Here is a 23,165-nt window from a genome sequence, read left to right as displayed (position 1 = left end):
TCTGTTGGTCCGGACGCCGCGAAGGCGGGGCCCGCAGTTCGGTTGCGCCGCGGAGCGCAGCTGTGAGCGAGTCTTTCTGATCCGGGGCCCCGGAACCCGAGCTGGAGCTGAAGCGCAGGCTGCGGGGAGCGGAGTCGGGAGGTGAGCGCTGAGGGGACTGAGAGGGAGGGAAGGTTTCCGCTAAAGGACGAGAGGGTCGGCCTCCGCGGCCAGGACGGTGGGATCCCGGCAGGCGGGTGTCTGGAGGTGGCCCTGCTCACTCGGCAGCCAAGGCCCGGCCCGCCGGAGCCGAGAGTACACCTCGGCCCCACAGTCCCTGCTCGGCCCTCCCCGACCGTCCCCGAGCGGCGGCGGCAGCGCCCGGAATTCTGCGGACGCGGGGCGAGAGGCCCCGGCATTCTTTTAAGCGCAGCGTCGGGGCCGCGCCTGCTCGCGGGGTCGGCGCGCCGACTGCGCGGGGGCGTGGCCTGCGCCCCTGACTGGGCCGCGGGGCTGGCCTTTGGTGAGGTGGCTGCGGCTCGCTGCAGGGCCGGCCTCGGGGCCCGACGGTCCCTCGCTGACAGCGGGCTAGGCGACCTGTTGGAGTGTGAAATTCCTCCCCGAGCTTGCTTGTTCTGCAGGTCTCAGGCCTTCTTTGGTCCGCTGAAGGTGAGGGCGGGCGAGAGGCCTGTGAGCTGTTGCTGAGGAGTTGAAATGCTGAGAAGCTGCAGCCCCAAAAATGAAAAACTTTGCAGGGGAAAACTTTGCAACGATTTACCTACACTGCACGGAAGTGAACACTAGGCATCTCGGGGTGGCGAGGAGATTCCCTTGAGGGGCGTCAATGGCATTTTCCATATGTGATCTCATTTAAACCTCTGAACGACCGACCCTGAGACAAAAACTCCAGTGTTGCCATCAGCAGGGGGAGTGCTGGGGGATCTTGGGCATTGCATTCATTTTGCCTACGGAGGGGGGAGAGATTGGGGAGGGAGAAGACAAGCACGTTCGAAGAGCATCTATGACTGGTGAAGGTTTGCCCTCTCTTGCGGTGCCCTGCTGTGGATTAATTGTGCCCTGGGTCCAGAAATTTCTTTAGAGCCCATTGGCTACAGGCTTTCTGTATTAGAATTCCACTGGTATTTCTTATAATGTAGCTGGAAACTTTACTTAGCTGTTCAGATTAAGGATGCATTCTATAAATAAAGTAACCCATATGAACTTTCTTACCATTTTTTTAAAGCTACTTTTCAGGTAGATTACTAAGACTGGTTGATTGAAATCTATGCTAGGCAAGGACCGAGAAAAAAACATAGGCAAAATGACATCTTGCCAGATTTTCTCTGTAGTGCTTTGTTTGCCCTCTGATATTTACTGGAATGTCATCTAATAAAATCTCCTGGCTTGGGTTAAACACAGTGTAGGTTGGGGGCAGAGATGGGCAGAAGGGGGCATCTGAGAGTTCTAAAAAGAAATGAGGGCTTTTCAGAAAGTTGGCGTTGATCAGAAGCGTGTGTATTTTGAACTGACTTACTGGAGCAAATGTACTTTACAGGATATCATTTTCATCCTGGCGAGCACTCCCTTGAGCCCAGCACACATCAGATTCCAACTCCTTCACGGCCTTCGTTCTTAGAGATATGGGATAACATTCAGGGATTGTCCTGTGATTCTTAAGTTAGTGACATTTAGCTTTTGAGGATTCTTTTTCTTTAAGTAGCCATGTCAGTGTATAATACTATACACTAGTTAGTATAAAATGTTATACTATATAGTGTTTTTTCCTATAATGGCTGTGTCTTGAGTTATTTGTACTTGAAAGGAATACCTGTGTCAGAGGATGGAGGCTTTGAGCCATGTGAATGAAATGAAAGCTGGAAGCTTAAAGTCTTAGCTCTGCCTTAAATTTGCAGCTTTATGAGTGTGGGCATCTTATTTATTTTGTTCACTATTGTATCTCAAGCACCTAGCTCAGTGCTTGGCCCGCAGTAAGTGCTTTATAAACATTTGTTGAATGAGTGAATGAAAAATAGTGTTGCTAATACCCACCCATTTGCCACACTCACATCACAGGGAGGGTGAGGTCATCAGGGATGAAGTCACTAGCCACTGCCAGTCACCTGGCCCAAGGGTAGCCTCATCATGGACTGGCAGGCTCGTTCTGTGCATAGGAGAGATGGACAGTGAATGCCAAGATTAGTTCAAGTAGAATAAATCAGCTGAGGGGTTCGGCTGAATAAATTGGTTGAGAGTGCTACAGCTCTAGATCTAGAGCTGGTTCAGTGGAACATTTGGGGGTCTGGAGTCATCTGTTCCAAATAGTGCCCACGTACCTTGGTTCTTGAGCACAGTGCAAGAGGTAGGTGAGGATTCACAGAGAAGGCTATCGGGTAAGTGTTTGCTGAGAAGGAATGAGGCCCCTGATTTTGCTGTTCATTTGGACCTTACTAAACACGGGTTGTACTACCGTAAATCTTGTGCTTGCCACTCCTGGGTGAGTCATTTTTTTTTAAGTGATAAAATATGTTTATTAGCATAATTAAGCATAGCAGCATATTCTTTAAGCTTAAAATATACTTCAGTTGCTCACTGACCTGGGTGAGTCATCTTCAACCAAGATAGCTCCCCTTCTCTAGACTAGGAGAGTAGTTAATGTTTAGGGTTCACACAGGACTAATTCTGATTTTGGATTTAAAGGAAACAAGGGAGGTATATGTTTTGTTTTCTTTTTAACCCCAGATTAGGTTATTAGGATGGAATCTTTATAGAATCTATCCTAACCCTCTCTGCCTTCTCCCTTCTCCCTTGCTCCAACCAATGCAGGCCTGAGTGTTTGTTCCAGCATGTCGGAGGGGGAGTCCCAGACAGTACTCAGCAGTGGCTCAGACCCAAAGGTAGAATCCTCATCCTCAGCTCCTGGCCTGACGTCAGTGTCACCTCCTGTGACCTCCACAACCTCAGCAGCTTCCCCAGAGGAAGAAGAGGAAAGTGAAGATGAGTCTGAGATCTTGGAAGAGTCACCCTGTGGGCGCTGGCAGAAGAGGCGAGAAGAGGTGAGGTAGTAGTAATGTTACTCTAGAGAGTGAAACTAAGAGGTAAAAAGTGGAGGGGCAGAGTCTCAGCGGGGCAGACCAAACTTCAACAGGTCAGAGCCTGGGAGAAGATGATCGTACGGAGTATTAAAATAGAGACTTCGTGTGGTAACTTTAATTCCCTGTCATTTGAATTTCTTCTCAGGTGAATCAGCGGAATGTACCGGGTATTGACAGTGCATACCTGGCTATGGATACAGAGGAGGGTGTAGAGGTTGTGTGGAATGAGGTACAGTTCTCTGAGCGAAAGAACTACAAGCTGCAGGAGGTAAGTAATGGTGAAAGAATGCAGCCTGTGGGATGTTAGAATGCTGGTGTAAAGAGGAATTGGGGTTGGGAAGCTACTATGAGAAGAGTACATTGGGGTTAGATCATTTCTAGGGGGGATAGGGAATGGCTTTTTAGGATGATAATGCTTTCTGAACCCTGTTATCCCAATGTCTCCCCTGCTTCCAGGAAAAGGTCCGTGCTGTGTTTGATAATCTGATTCAGTTGGAACATCTCAACATTGTCAAGTTTCACAAGTATTGGGCTGACATTAAAGAGAACAAGGCCAGGGTAAGAACTTTTTCCTGAGCTTACTGCAAAGAGACTAGCTACACTTACTGTTCATTCTATATTCAGAAAAAGATAGTTTTGAAACAGAGCTGGAATCAGCTGCTGTTGAGATGAGAGTAGGGCTATGACCACCACCTGTGCCTTTTGTCTGGTTATAGTCGGGACAGAAATCAGTGAATTTTTGTTTCTTCCTTCCCGTAGCTCATATTGCTCAGTAGTTTTCATTGCCCTATTAAATCTAAGGAAGTGATGCTAAGAACGAAAGAGAGATACTTTATTAAGAAAAACACCAGGCTTCCAAATTTTATGTATATGTTGTATATGTGTTACCTAGATAAGGGATCATTTCTACTATAAGGCTTTATTTGTGTGCTTTGCCTCTCCAGGTCATTTTTATCACAGAATACATGTCATCTGGGAGTCTTAAGCAATTTCTGAAGAAGACCAAAAAGAACCACAAGACTATGAATGAAAAGGTATGGAGGGAGAGCAGAAAAAGCTTTAGGCTGGTTTGGAGGTTTAAAAAAGATTATGTTAATTACGAAGCTGATCAGGATGGGATGGAGGGAACTGGTTGGAGGGTTAAGAGAGGGGATTACTGCTGACCCTTGGATCAAACTCTGTTCCAGGCTTGGAAGCGTTGGTGCACACAAATCCTCTCTGCCCTAAGGTAAGTAGGATCTGGTTAGTGTCTTTCCCATATTTATTCCTGATTTAGTTCCTCCAAACAGATTTCAGGGCACTACTCTGCTGTTCTTTTCTGCCTCTCCCCACTCTCTTTGAGTCATATACTTCAAGATTAGGCCCCATCGGTCTTTTAAAGGGTTCATCCTAACGCGTTGACCACGATGCTGTCTCCCACCTCTTTCTCCTAGCACTTATCCAGCTATTTAACTCATCAGGCATGATGGAGATTCAGAGTGTGGGTATTATCTTTGTGGTGACCAGCAGGAGACCAGGCCCTTGCTCCTCTTAGCCCTTGGGATCCCCCTGCCCTAATTTCCCAGTGGCCCCTCTAACAGCCCAGTGCCCCCACAGCTACCTGCACTCCTGTGACCCCCCCATCATCCATGGGAACCTGACCTGTGACACCATCTTCATCCAGCACAACGGACTCATCAAGATTGGCTCTGGTGAGGGGAGGGAGAGGTTCTGGGCAGGGGAGCCTCGGGAATTTGGGAACCATGGGGGTAAGATGAAAGGAATGGGGGAAGACAGAGCAAAGTTCTGAGGTGTGGGCTGGTGATAAGAGAAAGGATCTTACTAGGGGTAATTTATAGAGAGAGGCCAGTCAATTAGTGGAGAAGGTGTAGGGTCTAATCTTGTACCTTTTTGGAGGGAAACGGGTTAATACAGAGATCTTGACAGGAGGTTGGGAAAGGGCAAGGGTTGGGTGTAAGGTATGATTTGAGCCCCTGGGGCCAGACGCTACCAAAGGAGGTTCCAGGCTGTGCCTGCTGTGAGTGCTTTCATTTGCTGTGTATACGTGTGCAGTGTTTAACATTTCTGTGTGCCGTGTCTGTGTGTTGTTTGTGTGTCCATTTGTCTGGGGCTTGGCTGCTCCATCGCTCACAACTTTTCTCTGTTTTCCTCCCTCCCGCTTACGGGCTGCTCTGTTCCCAACAGTCTTTCATAGGATTTTTGCTAATGGTGAGAGCTCCCTCTGCCCTACTTGGGGCGCTGTTTGTGCTTCCTCTGCTCCCCTTTGCGGCTGCCCAGTGCATGCAGTCGTGGGAGCAAACACCGTTCCCCTGCCTAATTATGCCTGCTTGGCTTCTGTGCTACCAGCCCTCCCCATGCTTGCTTTTCCATAACCTGCTTGTTTCCTGTGGATTCTGCCTGGCTGGCCACTTACATCCAGGATTCTTAATCGCCCTCATCATCAGGCTGGTTCCCTAAGTCATACTGTGCTCCCAGACTCTCTGTGACTTGTAGTCATTGTTTATGATCCGAGTGAGTCCAAATTGGGCCTGGCCCTGGTTCCTCATTCAGCTCTGTGGCAGGCAATGTTGAGGAATAAGAGAGTAGAGCAGGGGTCTAAAAATTTTTGTGGATTACAAGTGAAACTGATTTAAGGGTATTGGTTCAGTTTTGAGCTGTTTTTGAGTTTCAGTCAGTAAAGGTGGGTAAGAAGGAGGCTGTCTACTTGGTTGTATGTTAATCCTTCTTATCCATCTTCATCCAAGTTTCTGAGGTCTCTTAATTGCTACAGATTAGGAAGGGCTGCCTGTGTTTTTACATTGTTTGCAGGGTGGATGAAAGAACTAGACCAAACGTTTTCATGTGATCTGGGGTTAGGTGTACCTGGGCTTTGGGGAAGGTAAGCAGATCACAAGTGGGTTTTTCCTTAGACTGTGTTGTTCCTTGCCAGCCCAAAGCCCCTGTGTACCTGTTAGTTTAGTGTGGAGCCTTTGCTGCTACTGACTTAGGGACCTTAGATGAGAAGCAGTAGACCTGAGAAAGGGGAGATAGGTGGTGTTCATGTTTAGTCTGGAGTTCACGATGGGAAAGGGATAGGTTTGCGCCTGTTGAGGGTTAGAGACTTCAGGAGAGAATTTGTCTTTTGGGGGCCTCTCTCTGGAGTTAGGCTGTGCTTTGTTGATGGTGGTCAGATTGTGGGTGTCTCCCCTACTCCCAGTGGCTCCTGACACTATCAACAATCATGTGAAGACTTGTCGGGAAGAACAGAAGAATCTCCACTTCTTTGCACCAGAATATGGAGGTGAGGCATCCCAGTTTCTCTGCCCTGTGCCCATACCCCAGGTTTTCCACTTTACAACCTGAGGGTCGGAGGTAACATAACTGAAACTTTCGTCCTTCTCTACTGGCATGCAAAAAGTTAAGACACCTCTGCCATGCCCTGCCCAGATCCTCTGATTCACCAAAGCTTCTCTGTTTTCCCTAGAAGTCACTAATGTGACAACGGCAGTAGACATCTACTCCTTTGGCATGTGTGCACTGGAGGTGAGGAGACCAGAAGGGTGGGTAGTGGAAAGGGGTCAAATTAGAAGATAGAAGGGAAATGGAGGGTTGACAAGTAAGGTACTGGTCTTGAGGGAGTGATTGTGGGAGCACTGAGGTTCTTAGGTCTCTATTTTTCCTTTTTATTACTCCTCACCGCAGATGGCAGTGCTAGAGATTCAGGGCAATGGAGAGTCCTCATATGTGCCACAGGAAGCCATCAGCAGTGCCATTCAGCTTCTAGAAGACCCATTACAGAGGGTAAGAATCTTCAGGATCACCCTCCTTAACAGACTTTGAAATGTCTTCAGATTTTTCTTCCTTTTACCTACTGGGAATATGCTCTCTTCTAAGAGTAAGAAAACATAAAGCAGAAAGGGCACTCAAAGTAGTGAATATTTCCCTAGGTGTTTTTGGTACACACACACACACACACACACACACACACACACACACACACACATTCTCTCTCTTTCTCTCTCTCTCTCTCACAGGTTAGGGGTTTAAGATGGGTAATATTGGGGGGCTTCCCTGGTGGCGCAGTGGTTGGGAGTCCGCCTGCCGATGCAGGGGACGCGGGTTCGTGCCCTGGTCTGGGAGGATCCCACATGCCATGGAGCAGCTGGGCCCGTGAGCCATGGCCGCTGAGCCTGCGTGTCCGGAGCCTGTGCTCCGCAACGGGAGAGGCCACAACAGTGAGAGGCCCGCGTACCACAAAAAAAAAAAAGAAGATGGGTAATATTGGGACTAAAGTTTGTGTGTTAACTTAGGTTTGTCTATGTGGAGGCAAACTAATTTGATGGTTACCTCAGGTAATTGGTATACAGTCTCAGACAACCATCTTGGTATGTATTTTCCTTTCATACAGGCATGACCATTATTGGCACACACCCTTTTATTTATTTATTTATTTATTATTTATTTATTTGGCTGTGCCGGGTCTTAGTTTCGGCACGTGGGAATCTTCATTGCTGCTTGCAGGATCTTCGTTGCGTCATGCGGGATCTTTAGTTGCGGCATGCGAACTCTTAGTTGTGGCCTGTGGGATCTAGTTCCCTGACCAGCGATCAAACCCGGGCTCCCTGCATTGGAAACGCAGAGCCTTAGCCACTGGACCACCAGGGGAGTCCCAACCATCTTGATATTTTTGAACAAATCAATCAGTTTGAACTACTCAAACCAGTTATTTGGGGTTTTGTATTTATATAGTTTTAGTTAGGGAAAGTGCCCTGAAATAAATGAGCTAAGATTTAAAGGATATAGGGCAGGACTTCCCTGGTGGCGCAGTGGTTAAGATTCTGCGCTCCCAATGCAGGGGGCCCAGGTTCGATCCCTGCTCAGGGAACTAGATCCCACATGCATGCCGCAACTAAGACCTGGCACAACCAAATAAAGCATAAAACAAAAAATGGAAAAATTAAAAAAAAAATAGGATATAGGGGTTATGAATCAGGAAGTAGACTATAGTAAGTAGGGTCTGGACAGGAAGGTCCAAACAAGGTTAGTTTGTAACTCATTAGATGCTTATAAAAGGGAGGAGGATAATATGTATAAAATGGATAACTAATAAGAACCTGCTGTATAAAAAAATAAAATTCAAAAATTCAATAAAAAGGGTGGGGGAGGAGGGAAGAGAAGGAAGATTAGTGGGAAGTCTTGAGGCTAGTGTGGAATAAGTTTCTAGTTCAGTGTCAGGGTGGGCTGTTCAAGTAAGAGATTAGGTATATGGCCTTGTTGGCCTTCTAGATTGAAAGGAGGAGAGCAGGTTAACTGTCATGGGACCTGTGGGGTTAGAGGGAGCATGGGGAAATCCAGTGAATTTAATAAATGATGTAGTGGACAAAGGAAATTGTGGTGGTAGGCTTGGGAAATAAAAAGATGGTAACTATTATTGACCACAGTGGGTGAGTTTGGAAAGAGAGAGGTAAATTTGGTGAGGGTTGGAGAAGGTAGGCAGTGAGTGGGCTGATAAAGCAGAGAGATAGAAAATAAGAAAAAAGAAATCATAAGTTTGAACAGTAAAGAAAACTTGCGATTGGGGAGCAGAAAAATAATGAAAACCAGAAAGACAGTGAATGATACCTTTCATATAATACCTTACAGTTTTCGAAGTCCTTTCAAAAACATTAGCAATTTGAAAACAAACAAACAAAAAACAACATTAGCAATTTGTTCTCTCAGCCAGTGCTGAGCACCTAGTATGCACACAGCCTTGTATTAGATATAATATGAGAGAGAGAGACGAACACAGTGGAGTGCTTGCCAGATGCCTGCTCCACTCCCTTGTTCCCCTTTCTAGGAGTTCATTCAAAAGTGCCTGCAGTCTGAACCCGCTCGCAGACCAACAGCCAGAGAACTTCTGTTCCACCCAGCACTGTTTGAAGTGCCCTCGCTCAAACTCCTTGCTGCCCACTGCATTGTGGGACACCAGCGTGAGTCCTCTTGACCCTCCTAGGAATTTTTTTTTTCCAGTCTGGAGCCTTGTAACTCTCACTGGCATGTTTCCTTTCCTCTTCTACTTCCAAAGGGATTCTTTCCATTCCTCCCCCACCCTCCCCCAGGACCCCTTGTGCCTTCTGTGATATTAATCTGAACTATCCTTCCATAACTTCCCATTCCATCATGCCCTCCAGACATGATCCCAGAGAATGCTCTGGAGGAGATCACCAAAAACATGGATACCAGTGCTGTACTGGCTGAAATCTCTGCAGGACCAGGAAGAGAACCAGTTCAGACATTGTGAGTAACTGAGAGGTTCTGAAAGGGACAGATTGGTCATTCCCACCCTGAGGTTTCTGTCAACTGTCCATTCTCTGGGAGTGGTCGAATCTGCTGTTTTTGCTCGTTTCCTTCCTTCCATCTTCCTTCTCTTTTCTTCTCCAGGTACTCTCAGTCACCAGCTCTGGAACTGGATAAATTCCTTGAAGATGTCAGGTGAGAGAAGAATGAGAAAAAAAGCTTCCTTGAGGAGGCAGGGGTGGGTGTCCTAAGACATCCACGGAGCCCATCCGACTTTTCTGATCTCCACTTAGGAACGGGATCTACCCCCTGACGGCCTTTGGGCTGCCTCGGCCCCAGCAGCCACAGCAGGAGGAGGTGACATCACCTGTGGTGCCGCCTTCTGTCAAGACTCCAACACCTGAACCCGCTGAGGTGGAGACCCGCAAGGTGGGGCTGTGTGGGTGTGGCTGTCTCTGTGGTTGTGGTGGAAGGGAGAGAGGACATCTCAGATAAGGCTTTGTCCTTTAGAAAGAAGAATGTGTTTCTGCTCCCTGGCGTTCATGTCCCGTGGGCTGGAAAGGCTTCCAGCTCTTGGGGGGTTTTTGCTCACTGGTCCCTACGCTAGTGACCCTCTCTGTCCCCTCTCCCTAGGTGGTGCTGATGCAGTGCAACATCGAGTCGGTGGAGGAGGGCGTCAAACACCATGTAAGGCTCAGGGCCAGGGCTGCATAGGGCTGGGTGGCCAGAGGGTGGGGAAGGGGAGCCTCATTTTCTGACTGTCCTACTCTCCAGCTGACGCTTCTGCTGAAGCTGGAGGACAAACTGAACCGGCACCTGAGCTGTGACCTGATGCCAAGTGAGTCTCTCCTTTCCCTCAGAGGATGGAGAGTCTATGAGCCTTATCTGTGAGGGACATATTCAGGGGTGGGTAAGGTGACAGGGCAGTAACACATTGACTCACGTAGAATGAATATCGTCGCCCCTAAAATTGGAGGGTGGATCTGACAGTTTTGCTTGTGTCATTCTTTCCCAGCCAGGGTCACCTGACTGGGGCTGTTCCAAGGGCCCTGTGCCCCTCACTGCTGTACTGTACTCACCCTCTCCTGTCTCTGTCAGATGAGAACATCCCCGAGTTGGCGGCGGAGCTGGTGCAGCTGGGCTTCATTAGCGAGGTGAGGTTTCTGCCTCCAGCCGCCCCCGCCGCCCCGCTGCCCCCGCTCTCCTCCGCCTGGTCTCACTGAGCTCCTCCCCTTTAGGCGGACCAGACGCGACTGACTTCTCTGCTGGAGGAGACCCTGAGCAAGTTCAATTTTGCCAGGAACAGCACCCTCAACTCAGCCGCTGTCACCGTCTCCTCTTAGAGCTCACTCGGGCCCAGCCCCTAATCTGAGCTGTGGCTGTCACGACATGTGCTACAGCCTTCCTGCCCCTTCCCCCCAGACAGTATTACCCTGTGAAGCCCCTCTCTCCTTTATTATTCAGGAGGGCTTTGGGGCTCCCTGGTTCTGAGCATCACCCTACCCACCCCTCCCCTTCTCTTCCATCCCTCTGCACTTTGTTTACTTGTTTTGCACAGACGTGGGCCTGGGCCTTCTCAGCAGCCGCCTTCTAGTCGGGGGCTAGTAGCTGATCTGCTGGCTCCCGCCCAGCCTGTGTGGAAAGGAAGCCCACGGGCGCTGGGAGCTGAATTCTACAATCCCGCTGGGGCGGATGGGGCGGGAGAGAAGGGTGGTGCTGCAGGGGTGGCCCCGGGGGGCCATTCGATTCGCCTCAGTTGCTGCTGTAATAAAAGTCTACTTTTTGCTACGCGCGTCGTGTGGGTGTGTGGGTGTGGGTGGGTGTCTGTGTGTGTGTGTGTGTGTGTGTGTGTGAGAATGTGTGTGGGTGTGGGTGTGTGTGGGCGCGCGCGCCTGCCTCTCCCGCCAGGGGGCGCGGAGGTTGGGCTGCAGGTGCTCAGGGAGAGCGGAACTGGCCGGGGAGCGAGGGCGGGGCCAGGGCAGGTAGAGCTGCCCCGCGCCGGCCAGCGCTGAGGAACCGATGAAGTGCCGCTGCCGCCTCTGCGTTTTCGGTAATTTCTGGCCCCTCTGGACGCGTTCTCCCCCGAGCGCCCACCCTGGACCCGCCCTACGCCCCGTGGCCTACTGGGGGCGGCAGCGAGGGGCCTCCGCCGACTCGGCCGTCTCCTCTCCCGCTCAGGCCTGCCCCTCCCCCCGTGCTTTGCAGACGCGGCCAGGGGGCCCCGGCGGCTCATGCACGTGGGCCTAGCGCTGATCCTGGTGGGCCACGTGAACCTGCTGCTGGGGGCCGTGCTGCATGGCACCGTCCTGCGGCACGTGGCCAATCCCCGCGGCGCCGTCACCTCGGAGTACACCGCCGCCAATGTCATCTCCGTGGGCTCCGGGCTGCTGGTGAGCGGGGCCGGGCCGTGGGGCGGGCGGTTGGCGCTGGAGAGCGGCGCGGGCCTCAGGTTTTGTTTCTTCCAGAGCGTTGCCGTGGGACTTGTGGCCCTTTTGGCATCCAGGAACCTTCTTCGCCCACGACTGGTGAGGGGATTTCTGGAGCTTTAATGAGGAGGCCAGGAGTCAGGGAAATGGGGGCTGGCTCAGCTTCATCTCTGGTGGGAGGAGGAGCCCCAGATGGAGTAACCTAGGTGTCAGTGGGAGAGGCAGCCACTCCCAGGCTGCTCACCCTGACCTTCTGCCCCTGCTAGCACTGGGCCCTGCTGGCACTAGCTCTGGTGAACCTTCTCTTGTCTGCTGCCTGCTCCCTGGGCCTCCTCCTTGCTGTGTCATTCACTGTGGCCAACGGCGGCCGCCGTCTTATTGCTGACTGCCATCCAGGACTGCTGGATCCTTTGTTACCACTGGACCAGGGGTCTGGACACACTGACTGCCCCTTTGACCCCACAAGAATCTATGTGAGTCCATTCTCTTCCCAGCCTTTTTTGCGGTCCACAAAGCCTTGGTCCTGCCCTGCTTCCTCTAGCCTCCCCCCCCTTCCTTCACCTTTTAGGATACAGCCTTGGCTCTCTGGATCCCTTCTTTGCTCATGTCTGTAGCTGAGGCTGCTCTATCTGGTTACTGCTGTGTGGCTGCGCTCACCCTACGTGGGGTTGGGCCCTGTAGGAAGGAAGGGCTACAGGAACAGGTAAGGAAGATGCACAGGAAGGGTTCATTCAACACAGAATGTGTTGTAAAGATGCTGAATTATATACAGGGCTGGAGTACTAACCCCACCCTCTTCTGTAGCTGGAGGAACTGACAGAGCTTGACCTTCCTAAATGTAAGAGGCAGGAAAATGAGCAGCTACTGGATCAAACTTGAGAAATCCGGATATCACAGAAGAGTTGGGTTTAGGGACAGGTAATGGGCCAGGAGGATTGTGGCCTGGGAAAGGGTGGTGGCAGGGACCACTCTTAGAACTGGGTTGGGCCTTTGCTGTGCTGTTGCCCTCTGACGCAGGCTCTTCCTTCTGTCAAGCAGGTGCTGATCCGGAGGCTCAGTCCACAAGGATCTTCCACTGACCCCTAGGATATGTTTATATAATAACAGTTGTAATAAAAGAACTTCTACTTGAATTATGATTCCTTTTGGGGGAAAGGGGCGCTGGGCTAGTGTTGGGGGTGAACTTGATCAAAGAATACAGTGGTCTCAGTTACTTACAAGACTTTAATGAGGGATGGAACCTACTAACTCTACCAGTTACTGAAAGGAGAAGCTGGTGCTGGGCAGTCCTCCACACCACTGACTGATGAACTTCAGTACGTCCTGGCACACAGGGCTGTGGGAGGTCTGTGAGGAAACAGAGCATGAGGGGAACTCAGCAGCGCTGGGAAAAACATTCCTAATACAAAGAAAACTTGTTCCATCTCAGTGTGGGGAGCAGGGTTCAGGCCTGCACCTGCCCTCTTGACAACACCTCCCCTACCCTGCACGGCTGCTGGTGGGTTCTTCAGCGCTGTTCTCCCTACCCCCATCTCTCAAGCCTTCCTCTCTAACCTTGATGGCCATAAGGAACTTATTCCAGTTGTCCTTGTTAGCTGCCTTCCCTGGCCGCTTAAATTCAATTTTGTTCCTCAGAATGGGGTATCCTGGAGGGGTGGGGGGAGAAAAAAAAGATGAACTGGAGTTTGCGATGGATTGAGGGGGAAGAATGAAGAGCAATTTAGGGGTAGAAAGTAGGACGTTCTTGTCTTCTGCATCCTTTACTGAATCACAGTAAAACAGTTTCTTGATCCCGCTGTTTTTCCCTCCTTTCCACCCACCACAGAATATGGGGTGCTGTAGGGTTCTGTACCTGTAATGAGGCAGGGCAGTGCCCGAACTCCAGTGCTGGCCGCCACCAGGGAAGCCTCGTAGGCACCGCGCTCATCCCGAGGTAGAACCTGCTCCAACCGCTGGTCCATTGAGATTGTGAGCACCCAGTCTCGAACCTCTTCTCTCTGAGCCTCCTGGGAAGGACAGAGCAGCTTCACGCAGGGCAGGGCAAGTGGAAGGTGGTGGGTAGAGGGTTTGCTGAGCCGTCATCCTGTGTGCCACCTTTCACCCACAAACGATCCTCCTTGGATTGGCGGTCACAGTCACAGCCTTAGCTTTTTCCTCTGCTTCTACTTTCACTGAACGAACAGTGCGGCTGAGGCCCTTCCAGAGACTTTGCTGACTGATGTCATTACAAAGTGTTGGGAGGACCATCCTAAAGTGGCCTCCCTTTCTAGTGCACTCACACTCCTAAGGCCTCCTGTTCTCCAATCCTGTGCCCTTACCGGGACGTGCTGCTTGGCTGGGAGTGGCACCTCAAAGGGAATGTCTGTATCCTGAAAGTCAGAGTGGTCAAGGGCATCCAGAGTCCCTTCTTCAATTGCCTGCGGCAGAGTGGGCAGCCATGAGATAGGCACAGGGAAAACCTCCCAACCTCTGGGCACAACTGCCCTACTCACATCGGTCAGATCCAAAAAGCGGTTGAGGAAGATGAAAGCCATGTTCTCCCAGCCAACTGCCTGCACCAGAGAAAAGGTGCAAGTGGGAGTGAGCAGATGGGCGTGGCTGTGTGTCTCCAGGATGCAGGGGGGAGAACCCAGGAAGATACAGGAAAATGACCTCCTCCATAACGTCAGCCCCACGCTCAGCTCTGCTCTACCTGAGCAGCTGGGATTTCCTACTTCGCAACTTTTGATTTCCTTCTCTCCTGGGCCCCGCCCTTGCTTGGCCCCATTGCTCACCTTGGCAGCAATGCCTGCTTCATAGAAGGCCTTGTCTGCAGGTAGTAGCTGGGTGTGACGTAAGAGTGAAACAGAAAGCCTGGCAGCCACAGTTTCCTATGGATTAAAGTCAAAGCATTATGATCCTGGCACCGTGTGACTGAGCTGCCAGACCAATGATCTTATAACTAAGGCAGCCATAGAACCAGAAGACCAACAATCAATATCAAATTGCTCTGGGTCATGCAGTTCTGGGTCTTAGTTTTTTTTTCATCTGCGCAAGAGAACTGGACCTAGGAGAGCAGTGGGCCAAGCTTGAGACCGTCCAGAACTTGAATTCATTCAACTTCATACATTTGAAGATGTGTCTGTAAGACTGAGAGCTCCTCCCCACTCTGTCTCACCAGCTGTTTGATGCTCTGGGCCGCAGAGCGAGTGGCATAGTAATGAGCGATCAGCAGCATGGTCTCGAACTCCTCATGGGCTGGAGAGTTTGCCTCACTGGACTTCACCAAGTTTTCACACTAGAGCAGGGAGAGTGCACAACCTGGGTCAGGGGTCAGAGGAGTGCCAGGGCCAGAGTGGTCAACTGATGGCCACCTGGACAGAGGAAGGTAGAGTCCGAGGGTGAAGGTTTATGTGCGTGAAAGAAAAGACGAGGACAGGGACAGGCGGAGTAGCCTTTCTGCTCTGCTGTCCACCCGACTTCCTCACCAGGTTGAAGAGGACGTCCCGAAGGTCAGCCCAGTTGTGATAGGCCTCGGCACTGTTGGTCCCAGGGGAGCTCACCATGTCAGTGAAGATCCTTCTGTAGATGTTGAAGTTCTGGAGGTGGAGGGGGAAGGAGAGCTGAGTGAGAAGAGCACAACTAGAAGAGAAAGTCAGGGGAAGTGGGGCCAAAGAGGAAAACCGGCTGTAAATGTGTGCGTGTGCGGAGGAGCTATGGGACGCTGCTGGAGAAAGTGTTATTTTAAGAGAAGAGGAAGAAGAAGGGCAAGAAAAAGCGATTTCTTCCTATCTGGTGCTCTGTGGGTGTGGGCAAATGTGGGACTGTGAATGTGCCGTCACACTGTTAACGGGGTGACAGTGTCCAGAGAGCTGTGATGTTCAGATAGGAGAGCGGTGCTCGCTCTGGAGGAAGTTAGGAAGGCCCTAGAGGTGTGTGCGGGTCATCTCTGAAAGACTGTTCCCTGCGTGTTAGCTAAGAGCACGGGGAGGTTGTTGGGTGTTCCTTCCAAAGGTGAATCCTCTAGAGAGGCTGTATATTCCTGAAGAGGCTGGGTGGGGTCTCTGGGGACGATGATCTCTAATGAAAGAATCCTTTGAGAAAACAGATCCTGAGGGCGTGAGTGGTTCTTGAGGAGAAGGTAAGAATTTCCTTGAGGAAACATTCACCCCAAGGAGCTGGCTGATACCTGTGGGTTAGCAGGGGCTCCGTGTTGCACATACAGGGCCAGTGCCTGGGCACAGCCACCCTCTCGGATCAGGTGAGTCGCATACAAAGCCACGTACTTGTGCAGAATCTTGTAGTTCTGTTCCAGGGGTGCAGGAAAAGCAAGGGGAGGTTAGGGTCAGTAAGACCAAGCAGTGAGGGTGGGGTGGTGACTTGAGGCCATGGATTTGTTTAGGTGGCCAAGGGCATATGCAAGCCAGGCCCGGCTAGGCCTCTGACCCCACTGTCAGAGTGTGAAGACTGAGCTCTCTGACGCTGATTAGGGATCTCTGGGGTTTGGGCTTTGGAGGAAGTAAGAGAGACAGCTCTGGGACAGGTGGGGAGTCAGAAAAATACACAGAAGAGCTGGGAGTGGGATGAAGAGAGGAGTACCTGCTTGGTAGCTGTTTCAATGCACTTGTCCCACTGGCCCTGCTCCACATATAGGTCCAAAGCAGCCACCACATCCACACCCACCAGCTACGGATCAGTTGAAAAGAGAGTTACACGAGGAGAAAGAGAGAGAGAGAATCTCTTGAGCTTGCCTCCTGCTGACTCTGCCAATCTCACCGAGTCCACTTTGCCCTGGTTCTTGAGGAACTCTTTATAATGCTGGTCCACATAGTCTTCATACCTGTGAAAATGTGCAGAGATCTTGCACTTCATGGTCCTGGGATGCACACCCTTCCCATGAGAACTTTCTCCCAATCTTTACAAAAGGAAGTAAAAGAGAATTTCTAGTGAGAAGGGGTCATGAACTTACCGGGGATCTAACTCCTTAGCCACACGCTTGGCCTTGTTCCATTCCTCACCCTCAATGAAAGCATCGATCGCTTCCTTGACTAGGTCCAGGTTCAGATAGAGCTCTGCAGCCTGCACAGTGGAAAGTCAGAGACGAGATCATCTTTCCCCTCCCTCCCCAGTCTCCCCTCTGGGAACTCTCTGTGAACTCTGGGGAAACAGAAATGCATGCCATGTCTGCCAGGAGACCACTTCATACAGCTTCCTGAGTGCAGGTGTCACCTTTCCACCCATCCCTGGCAATCTATTTCTATTCAGTCCCAGCACGCTACTTACTGCACTGTGCTTTCCAATTCCAATCAGCTGGGGTCCCACAGCCCGAACTACTTCCAGACTGCGTTGGGGAGGTAGAAACTTGATGGAGAGTTCAGCTGCCTGAGTGGTTGAACAGAAGATAGAAATGGGTAGGAGAGACAAATATTGCTGGGGGGTCCTCGACCTGCTCTGTTTTATTCCCTCCAGTTGCCAACTTTCTTGCACTCTCCCTCACTTTCCGCCCTCTTGGGCAAATCCTGCCTCATGGTCCATCAGAGCCTTTCGATAGAGGACCTATCTCTTCCTCTCAACTCATCCTCTTTCAGACATTCATCGCTGTCTGAGATCACTGCATTTGGTCCTGTCACCTTTGACAAACTGGTTTCTCAAGTTCTTTGTCCCTAACAGAATCTTGGTAGCATGGTACAGAGAAAGAACCCCTAAAATCGGAGCCCAGGGCATTCTGCAACTATTTGTTTTAGGCTTTTCTGAGCTTCAGTTTCTTCACCCATAAGAGTGATGGTCAGGGCTTCCCTGGTGGCACAGTGGTTAAGAATCCGCCTGCCGGGGCTTCCCTGGTGGCGCAGTGGTTGGGAGTCCGCCTGCCGATGCAGGGGACATGGGTTCGTGCCCCTGTCCGGGAAGATCCCACATGCTGTGGAGCGGACGGGCCCGTGAGCCATGGCCGCTGGGCCTGCGCCTCTGGAGCCTGTGCTCCACAGCAGGAGGGGCCGCATCAGTGAGAGGCCCGCATACCGCAAAAAAAAAAAAGAAAAAGAATCCACCTGCCAATGCAGGGGACATGGGTTCAAGCCCTGGTCCGGGAAGATCCCACATGCCGCGAAGCAACTAAGCCTGTGCGCCACAACTACTGAGCCTGCGAGCCACAACTACTGAGCCCGTGAGCCACAACTACTGAAGCCTGCGTGCCTAGAGCCCATGCTCCGCAACAAGAGAAGCCACTGCAGTGAGAAGCCCACACACCGCAACAAAGAGTAGCCCCCGCTCGCCGCAACTAGAGAAAGCTCGCGTGCAGCAATGAAGACTCAATGCAGCCAAAAATAAATTTTAAAAAAATTATCGAATCTTTAAAAAAAAATAAATGACGGTCAGTCTAGGTTTGTACTGTCCAGAACAGCAGCCACTAGTCACGTGGCCAGTACCAACTGCGATGTGCTGTAACCTTAAATGTTTCAAAGACTTTAGTATGAAAAAAGGAATGTAGAATACCTTGATAAATTTTTATATTGATTGCATGTTGAAATAATAGTTTCGATATATTGGGTTAAACAGAATATAATTATTTTCACCTGTTTCTTTATACTTATTTGAATGTGGGGCTACTAGAAATTTTAAAATTACATGTATGACTTAAACCTTTGTGACCTGCATTATATTTCTACTGGACAGTGTTGGTCTAGATGACCTTGGAGACCTCTTCTAACCCTAAAACTCAGTAATTCTAAAAACCCAAGTGTTCCATGAGTTCACTCTGTTTGCACTGTGATGCTGACATCCTCACCAGATTTTAATTTCCACACGGTCCAGTTTAGCTATAGTCTATGCTAATCCTCCTGGTCTTCCCCCACCTATTCTTGCCTCTCTTTCTTTCTTTCTTTTTTCTTTTTTTAAGGTTTTGGCCACACCCCACGGCATGTGGGATCTTAGTTCCCCGACCAGGGATCGAACCCACACCTACTGCACTGGAAGGCAGAGTCTTAACCATTGGGCCGCCGGGGAAGCCCCTTGCCTCTCTTTCTTTACCTGCCAAACCCTTCAAGGCTTAAAGTGCTCCCATCCAGGAAGCCACCCTCTGACTAATCTGAAGAAGGTACAGTCGTGAACAGACCCAAGTAAACAATGCCCCAGAGGAAGATACAGAAGATGCTTAATACTTGATTAAAACCTGTTAAACTCTCTTAAATAGTCCTCAGTCCTTTCTACTTCCTTCCCCTCCAACTTCTAGGGGCTATTCAATTACAAGGCCTCACAAACCTAAGGGAAATTCTGCAGGGGCATCAGCACACCAACATTTTATCCAGGGGCTGATCCATCTCACCCCTTCATAACTCCTAATACCATATTTCCCTGCATCTAAGGCACATCATTAAAAGATACATGTATCCCCCTCTCAAAGACACCAAGAATCTGTCGTAGAATTGATGAAACATATTAGCTTGGCTTAATCTCCTAGAGCCTTCTTTTCAGGAGCTGCTGGGTAGACGAGGGGCCTCTGCTTTTTTCATGGCCTCCATCTGGCCCAGCTCCAGGGTCTGGATTTGCCCTTCCAGCTTTGATCCCAGGCCTACCTCCTCCCTCACAAGGGCTCCCCTACCCCAGCCCACAGAGATCTCACCCTTCTCTGAACTCTACTTGAATCACACACTTCAGTCTTCACTAAGGTGCGATATTAACTAATTGAGCCACATGTCAGTCTACCTTCCCCCAATTTCTGGCTCTCCGGGTTCTATGTTATATCCCTTTTTATAGCCTTCATAGGTTCTGGATCTAGCATCTAGCAAGCACGCAGTAGATACCTGCTACCTGATTGAAAACAAAAAGACACAGAAGGAAAAAGATGAATGTCTGAGAAGGAATGCTGGATGTGAACGGGGGCCTGGAAGCATAGGGCCAGGCAGGTGTGGCAGCCTCACCTTCATCCAGCACTTCTCCACCAGGCTGCTGCTTCCTGCATCCCGCACTTTGAGGTAACAGTCGACTGCACGGCTGTATTCTCCAGCCTGCTCCCACTGTCGCGCTTGCTCCACCAGTCCCTCCATGCCCCTGTGTGGACGAGTGTGCTCGTGACCAGGAATGGGGAGGGGCAGTGTGGCCGATTCTGTGCACACCTTCTGACCATCCACCCCCAGCCCTGCCGACATTTCCGGGTCCCCTGGCTTCACACCTGGCCCCCTTCTTGGCAGCTTCCCGCTCATACTCCTCCTGCAGTGCCTCCAGCTGGCCAGGCACGTAGTCCTTGCAGATCCGCAGGGCATCGCTCCATAGTCCAGCCTCCTGCTCAGATTTCCAGGTATCAGGACAGTTAGCGGCAGGCATGACAGCTTTCCAGTGCCACTCAGGTGCCATGGCCCACTGATCCCTAGGTCCTTGGACTTCTCTTCCCCTTCCTCTTTGTCTCCTTCCCCCTCCCCAGTGTTAACCTCCTGTATCATTCTCAGTACCAGGGCTCAGTGTAGTGCTCTGTGGGCTCTCACATCCTCTCACCCTGCCCTCATGGCCCTGAATCTGCTGACCCACCTTATAGTAATTGAGGGCCAGGCCTGGTCTCTGGGCCCGAAGCAGCAGCCCTTCTGCTTTCTGGAAGTCTTTCTCCTCCAAGGCCCCCCGGGCCTGCCCCACGAGCACCTCAGCAACACTGTCAGGGTCGTGGGCCTCGGCCACACGCTGAGCTGCCTCCCAATCCTGGTTATGGACAAACCTGCTCCCAGATGAGGACAGAGAGGAGGCTGAGTATAGGAATGAGGCCTCCACGATGAGAGGCAAAAAGCCATGTCACTGAGGGGGTATAAGATTTATTGGTACTAGGTTTAGATGAAGGTGAAGATGACAATGAAAGATCCTGGGGCTGAGTCTGGGAGGACAGGATTAAGGAATTTATGGGGTAACTCACATGAGGACTGCTTCCTTGGGTTTACCAGCCCTGATGAATTCAGCTTCAGCCTCTTCAAATTTTCCCTAGACGGAGAGAAAGGCAGCCATACAGGATGAGACAGAGATCAGCATCACAGGCAGCCATGAGACAGGTGGTTTGAATGCCTGGCAGCAGTGGGCTAGGGGATGGGAAGGAGGGCTCTGTGGTCAGAGTCAAAAGCAATGGAGAACAATCACATCCATACCTCATCCTCCAGGTACATAGCGTATCTGAGATGAATCTCAGGGGTTTTGTGCTTGAGGGCCAGCCGAGAGAGTTCAAAAGCAAATTCAAAGGAGCTGAAATGGAAGGTGCAGATAAGGTTTGCTTACTCTATACTTCCTTTTATAAGGGGAAAAGAAAAACAGAGGGCAAGGATTGAGGGGAGGAAAAGGCACAGATTAAGAAAGACAATCAATATGAAATGATAGAGAAGCACAGAGAGCACAGCACTGACAGGGAGGAATGACTCCTGGTGCTCTGACCACCTCCTCCTGAGCCACGTCTACACTAGCAGAAAAATAATCTTCCCAAAACAAGTAAAACTATCCATAGCAGTCTGACTCAATGCAGGATTACTACTGGTGTTCTTAACATTTACTTAAGAAAAGCTCACTTTGGGCAGAAGGCCTGAATAGACGTTTTTCAAATGAGGATACACAGATGGTCAACATGAAAAGATGCTCTAATCATCTAATCATCAGAGAAATGCAAGTCAAAACCATAATGAGATAACAACTCGCACCTGTAAGAATGTCTATCAACGAAAAAGGTCTACAAATAGCAAATGTGGGTGAGGATGTGAAGAAAACAGAACCCTTGTGCACTGTTGGTGGAAATGGAATTTGGTGCAGCCAATAGGGAAAAGAGTATGGAGGTTCCTCAAAAAACTAAAAACCAGAACTACCATATGATCCAACAATTCCACTCCTGGGTATGTATCTGAAGAAAACAAAAACACTAATTAGAAAAGATACATGCACCCCAATGTTCATAGCAGCACTATTTACAACAGCCAAGATATGGAAGCAACCTAAGTGTCCATCAACAGATAAATGAATAAGGAAGATGTGGTACATACATACAATGGAATACTACTCAACCATAAAAAATGAAATTTTGCCATTTCCAACAACACGGATGGACCTGGAGGGTATTATGCTTAGTGAAATAAGTCAGACAGAGAAAGACAAATACTGTATGTTGTCACTTATATGTGAAATCTAAAAAAACAAAACAAACAAATGAATATAACAAAACAGAAACAGACTCACAGATATAGAGAACAAACTAGTGGTTACCAGTGGCGAGAGGAAAGGGAGGAAGGTCAAGACAGGGCTAGGAGATTAAGAGGTACAGACTACTATGTATAAAGTAAATAAGCTACAAGAATACGCTATACAGCACAGGAAATATAGCCAATATAATAACTTTAAATAGAGTATAACTCATAAAAATATCGAATCACCATGTTGGACACCTGAAACTAATATTATAAATCAACTACACTTCAAAAAATTAATAATTTAATTTAACTTAATTTAAAAAAAGAAAGAAAAGTTCATTTTGCATTTAATGGAATCACACTTCCGTTACTCAGAAGTAAGTTACTGGCTTAGTGCATTTTAGCTTTAAAAGCTGTTCTCTTTCCACTTTTCTCCTTAGAACAGCCAAAGATTAAACACCATTCTGAGCCTCCTGGGGAACAGGAGCAGAGTTACTAATTCATTCTTGCCTCTCTATCGGGTTCGTCCAAGGATCTCTCCTGACCACACTTCTTCACTCTTGCTTCAGCCTCTAGAAATGCTTTTCAGTTATACATCAATTTCCTTTCTCTATATAGAGGCTCTGTCTGGAATGGGGCCAGCAGAGAGAAGGCTTGGGGCCTCACCAGTTGTCAGCAGCATGGTCAAGAGCAGCTTCCAGGAGTCCCAGCTTACTGAGCAGTCTAACTGCAGCCTCACCTCCCAGGCTCTTTGCCCACAGATAGGCCACGTGTTTGTGGGCATTAGCTCCTCCGTGAGCCTTGGCCACCTGAAAAGCAAAGCCACTTGGCAATCCTCCAATACAGGGGTACATGGCTGCTCCCTTCTCATCTCTGACCTGACCTCAGCTTGGAAAAAGATCAGGTGCCTCTCCTAGAACAGTAGGAAGAGGGCTAAGTTTCAGGGTCTATTAACCTGATTAGGGTCCCAGGATGGATTTCAGGTCGTTCACAACCCATTAAAATTGTATGTGAAATTTTGTGCGTAGGTGTGGACTTTTTTCAAAGACACCCATGACCAGTTTAGAATTAGACAGTTACTTGAGAGTGGGAAAGAGGGATGGATGAACCCTGTACATCCTTATCCAGTAAGGGTAAGAACTCCTTACCCGGTAGGCCTCTTCCCAAAGCCCATTGGACCGGTACATATTCACTGTTGCCTTCCACTCCTGGGCCTCGAGGTAGTGATATTCAGCCTCCTGTAGTCGGCCTTCAGCCTCCAGCTCCTGGGGAGAGGTGGATCAGGATGGGAG

General features: G+C 49.8%; 3 protein-coding genes across 6 annotated transcripts in view; 2 read left to right on the top strand and 1 right to left on the bottom strand.

Moving 5' to 3' along the window:
• NRBP1 (nuclear receptor binding protein 1) lies at positions 1-11,117 on the top strand. The gene is made up of 18 exons (XM_024764499.1): positions 1-141; positions 2,803-3,032; positions 3,217-3,339; positions 3,528-3,629; positions 4,016-4,105; positions 4,259-4,299; positions 4,668-4,762; positions 6,268-6,351; positions 6,535-6,593; positions 6,753-6,851; positions 8,890-9,022; positions 9,224-9,329; positions 9,474-9,524; positions 9,623-9,758; positions 9,963-10,016; positions 10,104-10,167; positions 10,428-10,483; positions 10,568-11,117. Exons 2-18 carry the CDS (start codon positions 2,823-2,825, stop codon positions 10,670-10,672), a joined length of 1,608 nt encoding a protein of 535 aa, XP_024620267.1. The 5' UTR covers positions 1-141; positions 2,803-2,822; the 3' UTR covers positions 10,673-11,117.
• A 42-nt stretch (positions 11,118-11,159) lies between these two features.
• KRTCAP3 (keratinocyte associated protein 3) lies at positions 11,160-12,888 on the top strand. Of its 3 annotated transcripts, XM_024764502.1 has the most exons (7): positions 11,161-11,379; positions 11,535-11,719; positions 11,795-11,854; positions 12,022-12,228; positions 12,324-12,458; positions 12,560-12,673; positions 12,794-12,888. In XM_024764502.1, the coding sequence occupies exons 1-6, from the start codon at positions 11,349-11,351 to the stop codon at positions 12,632-12,634; spliced, it is 693 nt and encodes a 230-aa protein (XP_024620270.1). In that variant the 5' UTR covers positions 11,161-11,348; the 3' UTR covers positions 12,635-12,673; positions 12,794-12,888. The 3 variants fall into 3 exon arrangements, with proteins under 3 accessions (XP_024620268.1, XP_024620270.1, XP_024620271.1); XM_024764500.1 differs by having other exon boundaries at positions 11,160-11,379; positions 11,535-11,854; XM_024764503.1 differs by lacking the exon at positions 12,324-12,458 and having other exon boundaries at positions 11,248-11,379; positions 11,535-11,854.
• Positions 12,889-12,965: 77 nt separating this feature from the next.
• The window catches only part of IFT172 (intraflagellar transport 172), a 39,327-nt gene continuing 29,127 nt past the window's right edge, over positions 12,966-23,165 (bottom strand). The window contains exons 29-48 of one of the 2 annotated variants that reach the window (XM_024764542.1): positions 23,022-23,138; positions 22,540-22,682; positions 20,854-20,947; positions 20,628-20,692; positions 20,255-20,435; positions 19,902-20,011; positions 19,651-19,780; positions 17,018-17,116; positions 16,704-16,813; positions 16,511-16,574; positions 16,334-16,420; positions 15,924-16,040; positions 15,223-15,333; positions 14,913-15,032; positions 14,530-14,625; positions 14,248-14,307; positions 14,074-14,172; positions 13,608-13,761; positions 13,310-13,401; positions 12,966-13,102 (exon numbers count right to left, since the gene is read on the bottom strand). In XM_024764542.1, coding sequence (XP_024620310.1) covers positions 13,013-13,102; positions 13,310-13,401; positions 13,608-13,761; positions 14,074-14,172; positions 14,248-14,307; positions 14,530-14,625; positions 14,913-15,032; positions 15,223-15,333; positions 15,924-16,040; positions 16,334-16,420; positions 16,511-16,574; positions 16,704-16,813; positions 17,018-17,116; positions 19,651-19,780; positions 19,902-20,011; positions 20,255-20,435; positions 20,628-20,692; positions 20,854-20,947; positions 22,540-22,682; positions 23,022-23,138 — 2,139 coding nt within the window. In that variant the 3' untranslated portion in view covers positions 12,966-13,012. Of the gene's footprint in view, positions 13,103-13,309; positions 13,402-13,607; positions 13,762-14,073; positions 14,173-14,247; positions 14,626-14,912; positions 15,033-15,222; positions 15,334-15,923; positions 16,041-16,333; positions 16,421-16,510; positions 16,575-16,703; positions 16,814-17,017; positions 17,117-19,650; positions 19,781-19,901; positions 20,012-20,254; positions 20,436-20,627; positions 20,693-20,853; positions 20,948-22,539; positions 22,683-23,021; positions 23,139-23,165 lie in introns of both variants that reach the window. The other variant, XM_024764541.1, reaches the window with a different exon arrangement.

This window comes from Neophocaena asiaeorientalis, unplaced genomic scaffold, assembly GCF_003031525.2.
Source record: "Neophocaena asiaeorientalis asiaeorientalis breed wild unplaced genomic scaffold, Neophocaena_asiaeorientalis_V1.1 scaffold345, whole genome shotgun sequence".
NCBI lineage: Eukaryota > Metazoa > Chordata > Mammalia > Artiodactyla > Phocoenidae > Neophocaena > Neophocaena asiaeorientalis.
This window is presented reverse-complemented; position numbering and strand designations above follow the sequence as displayed.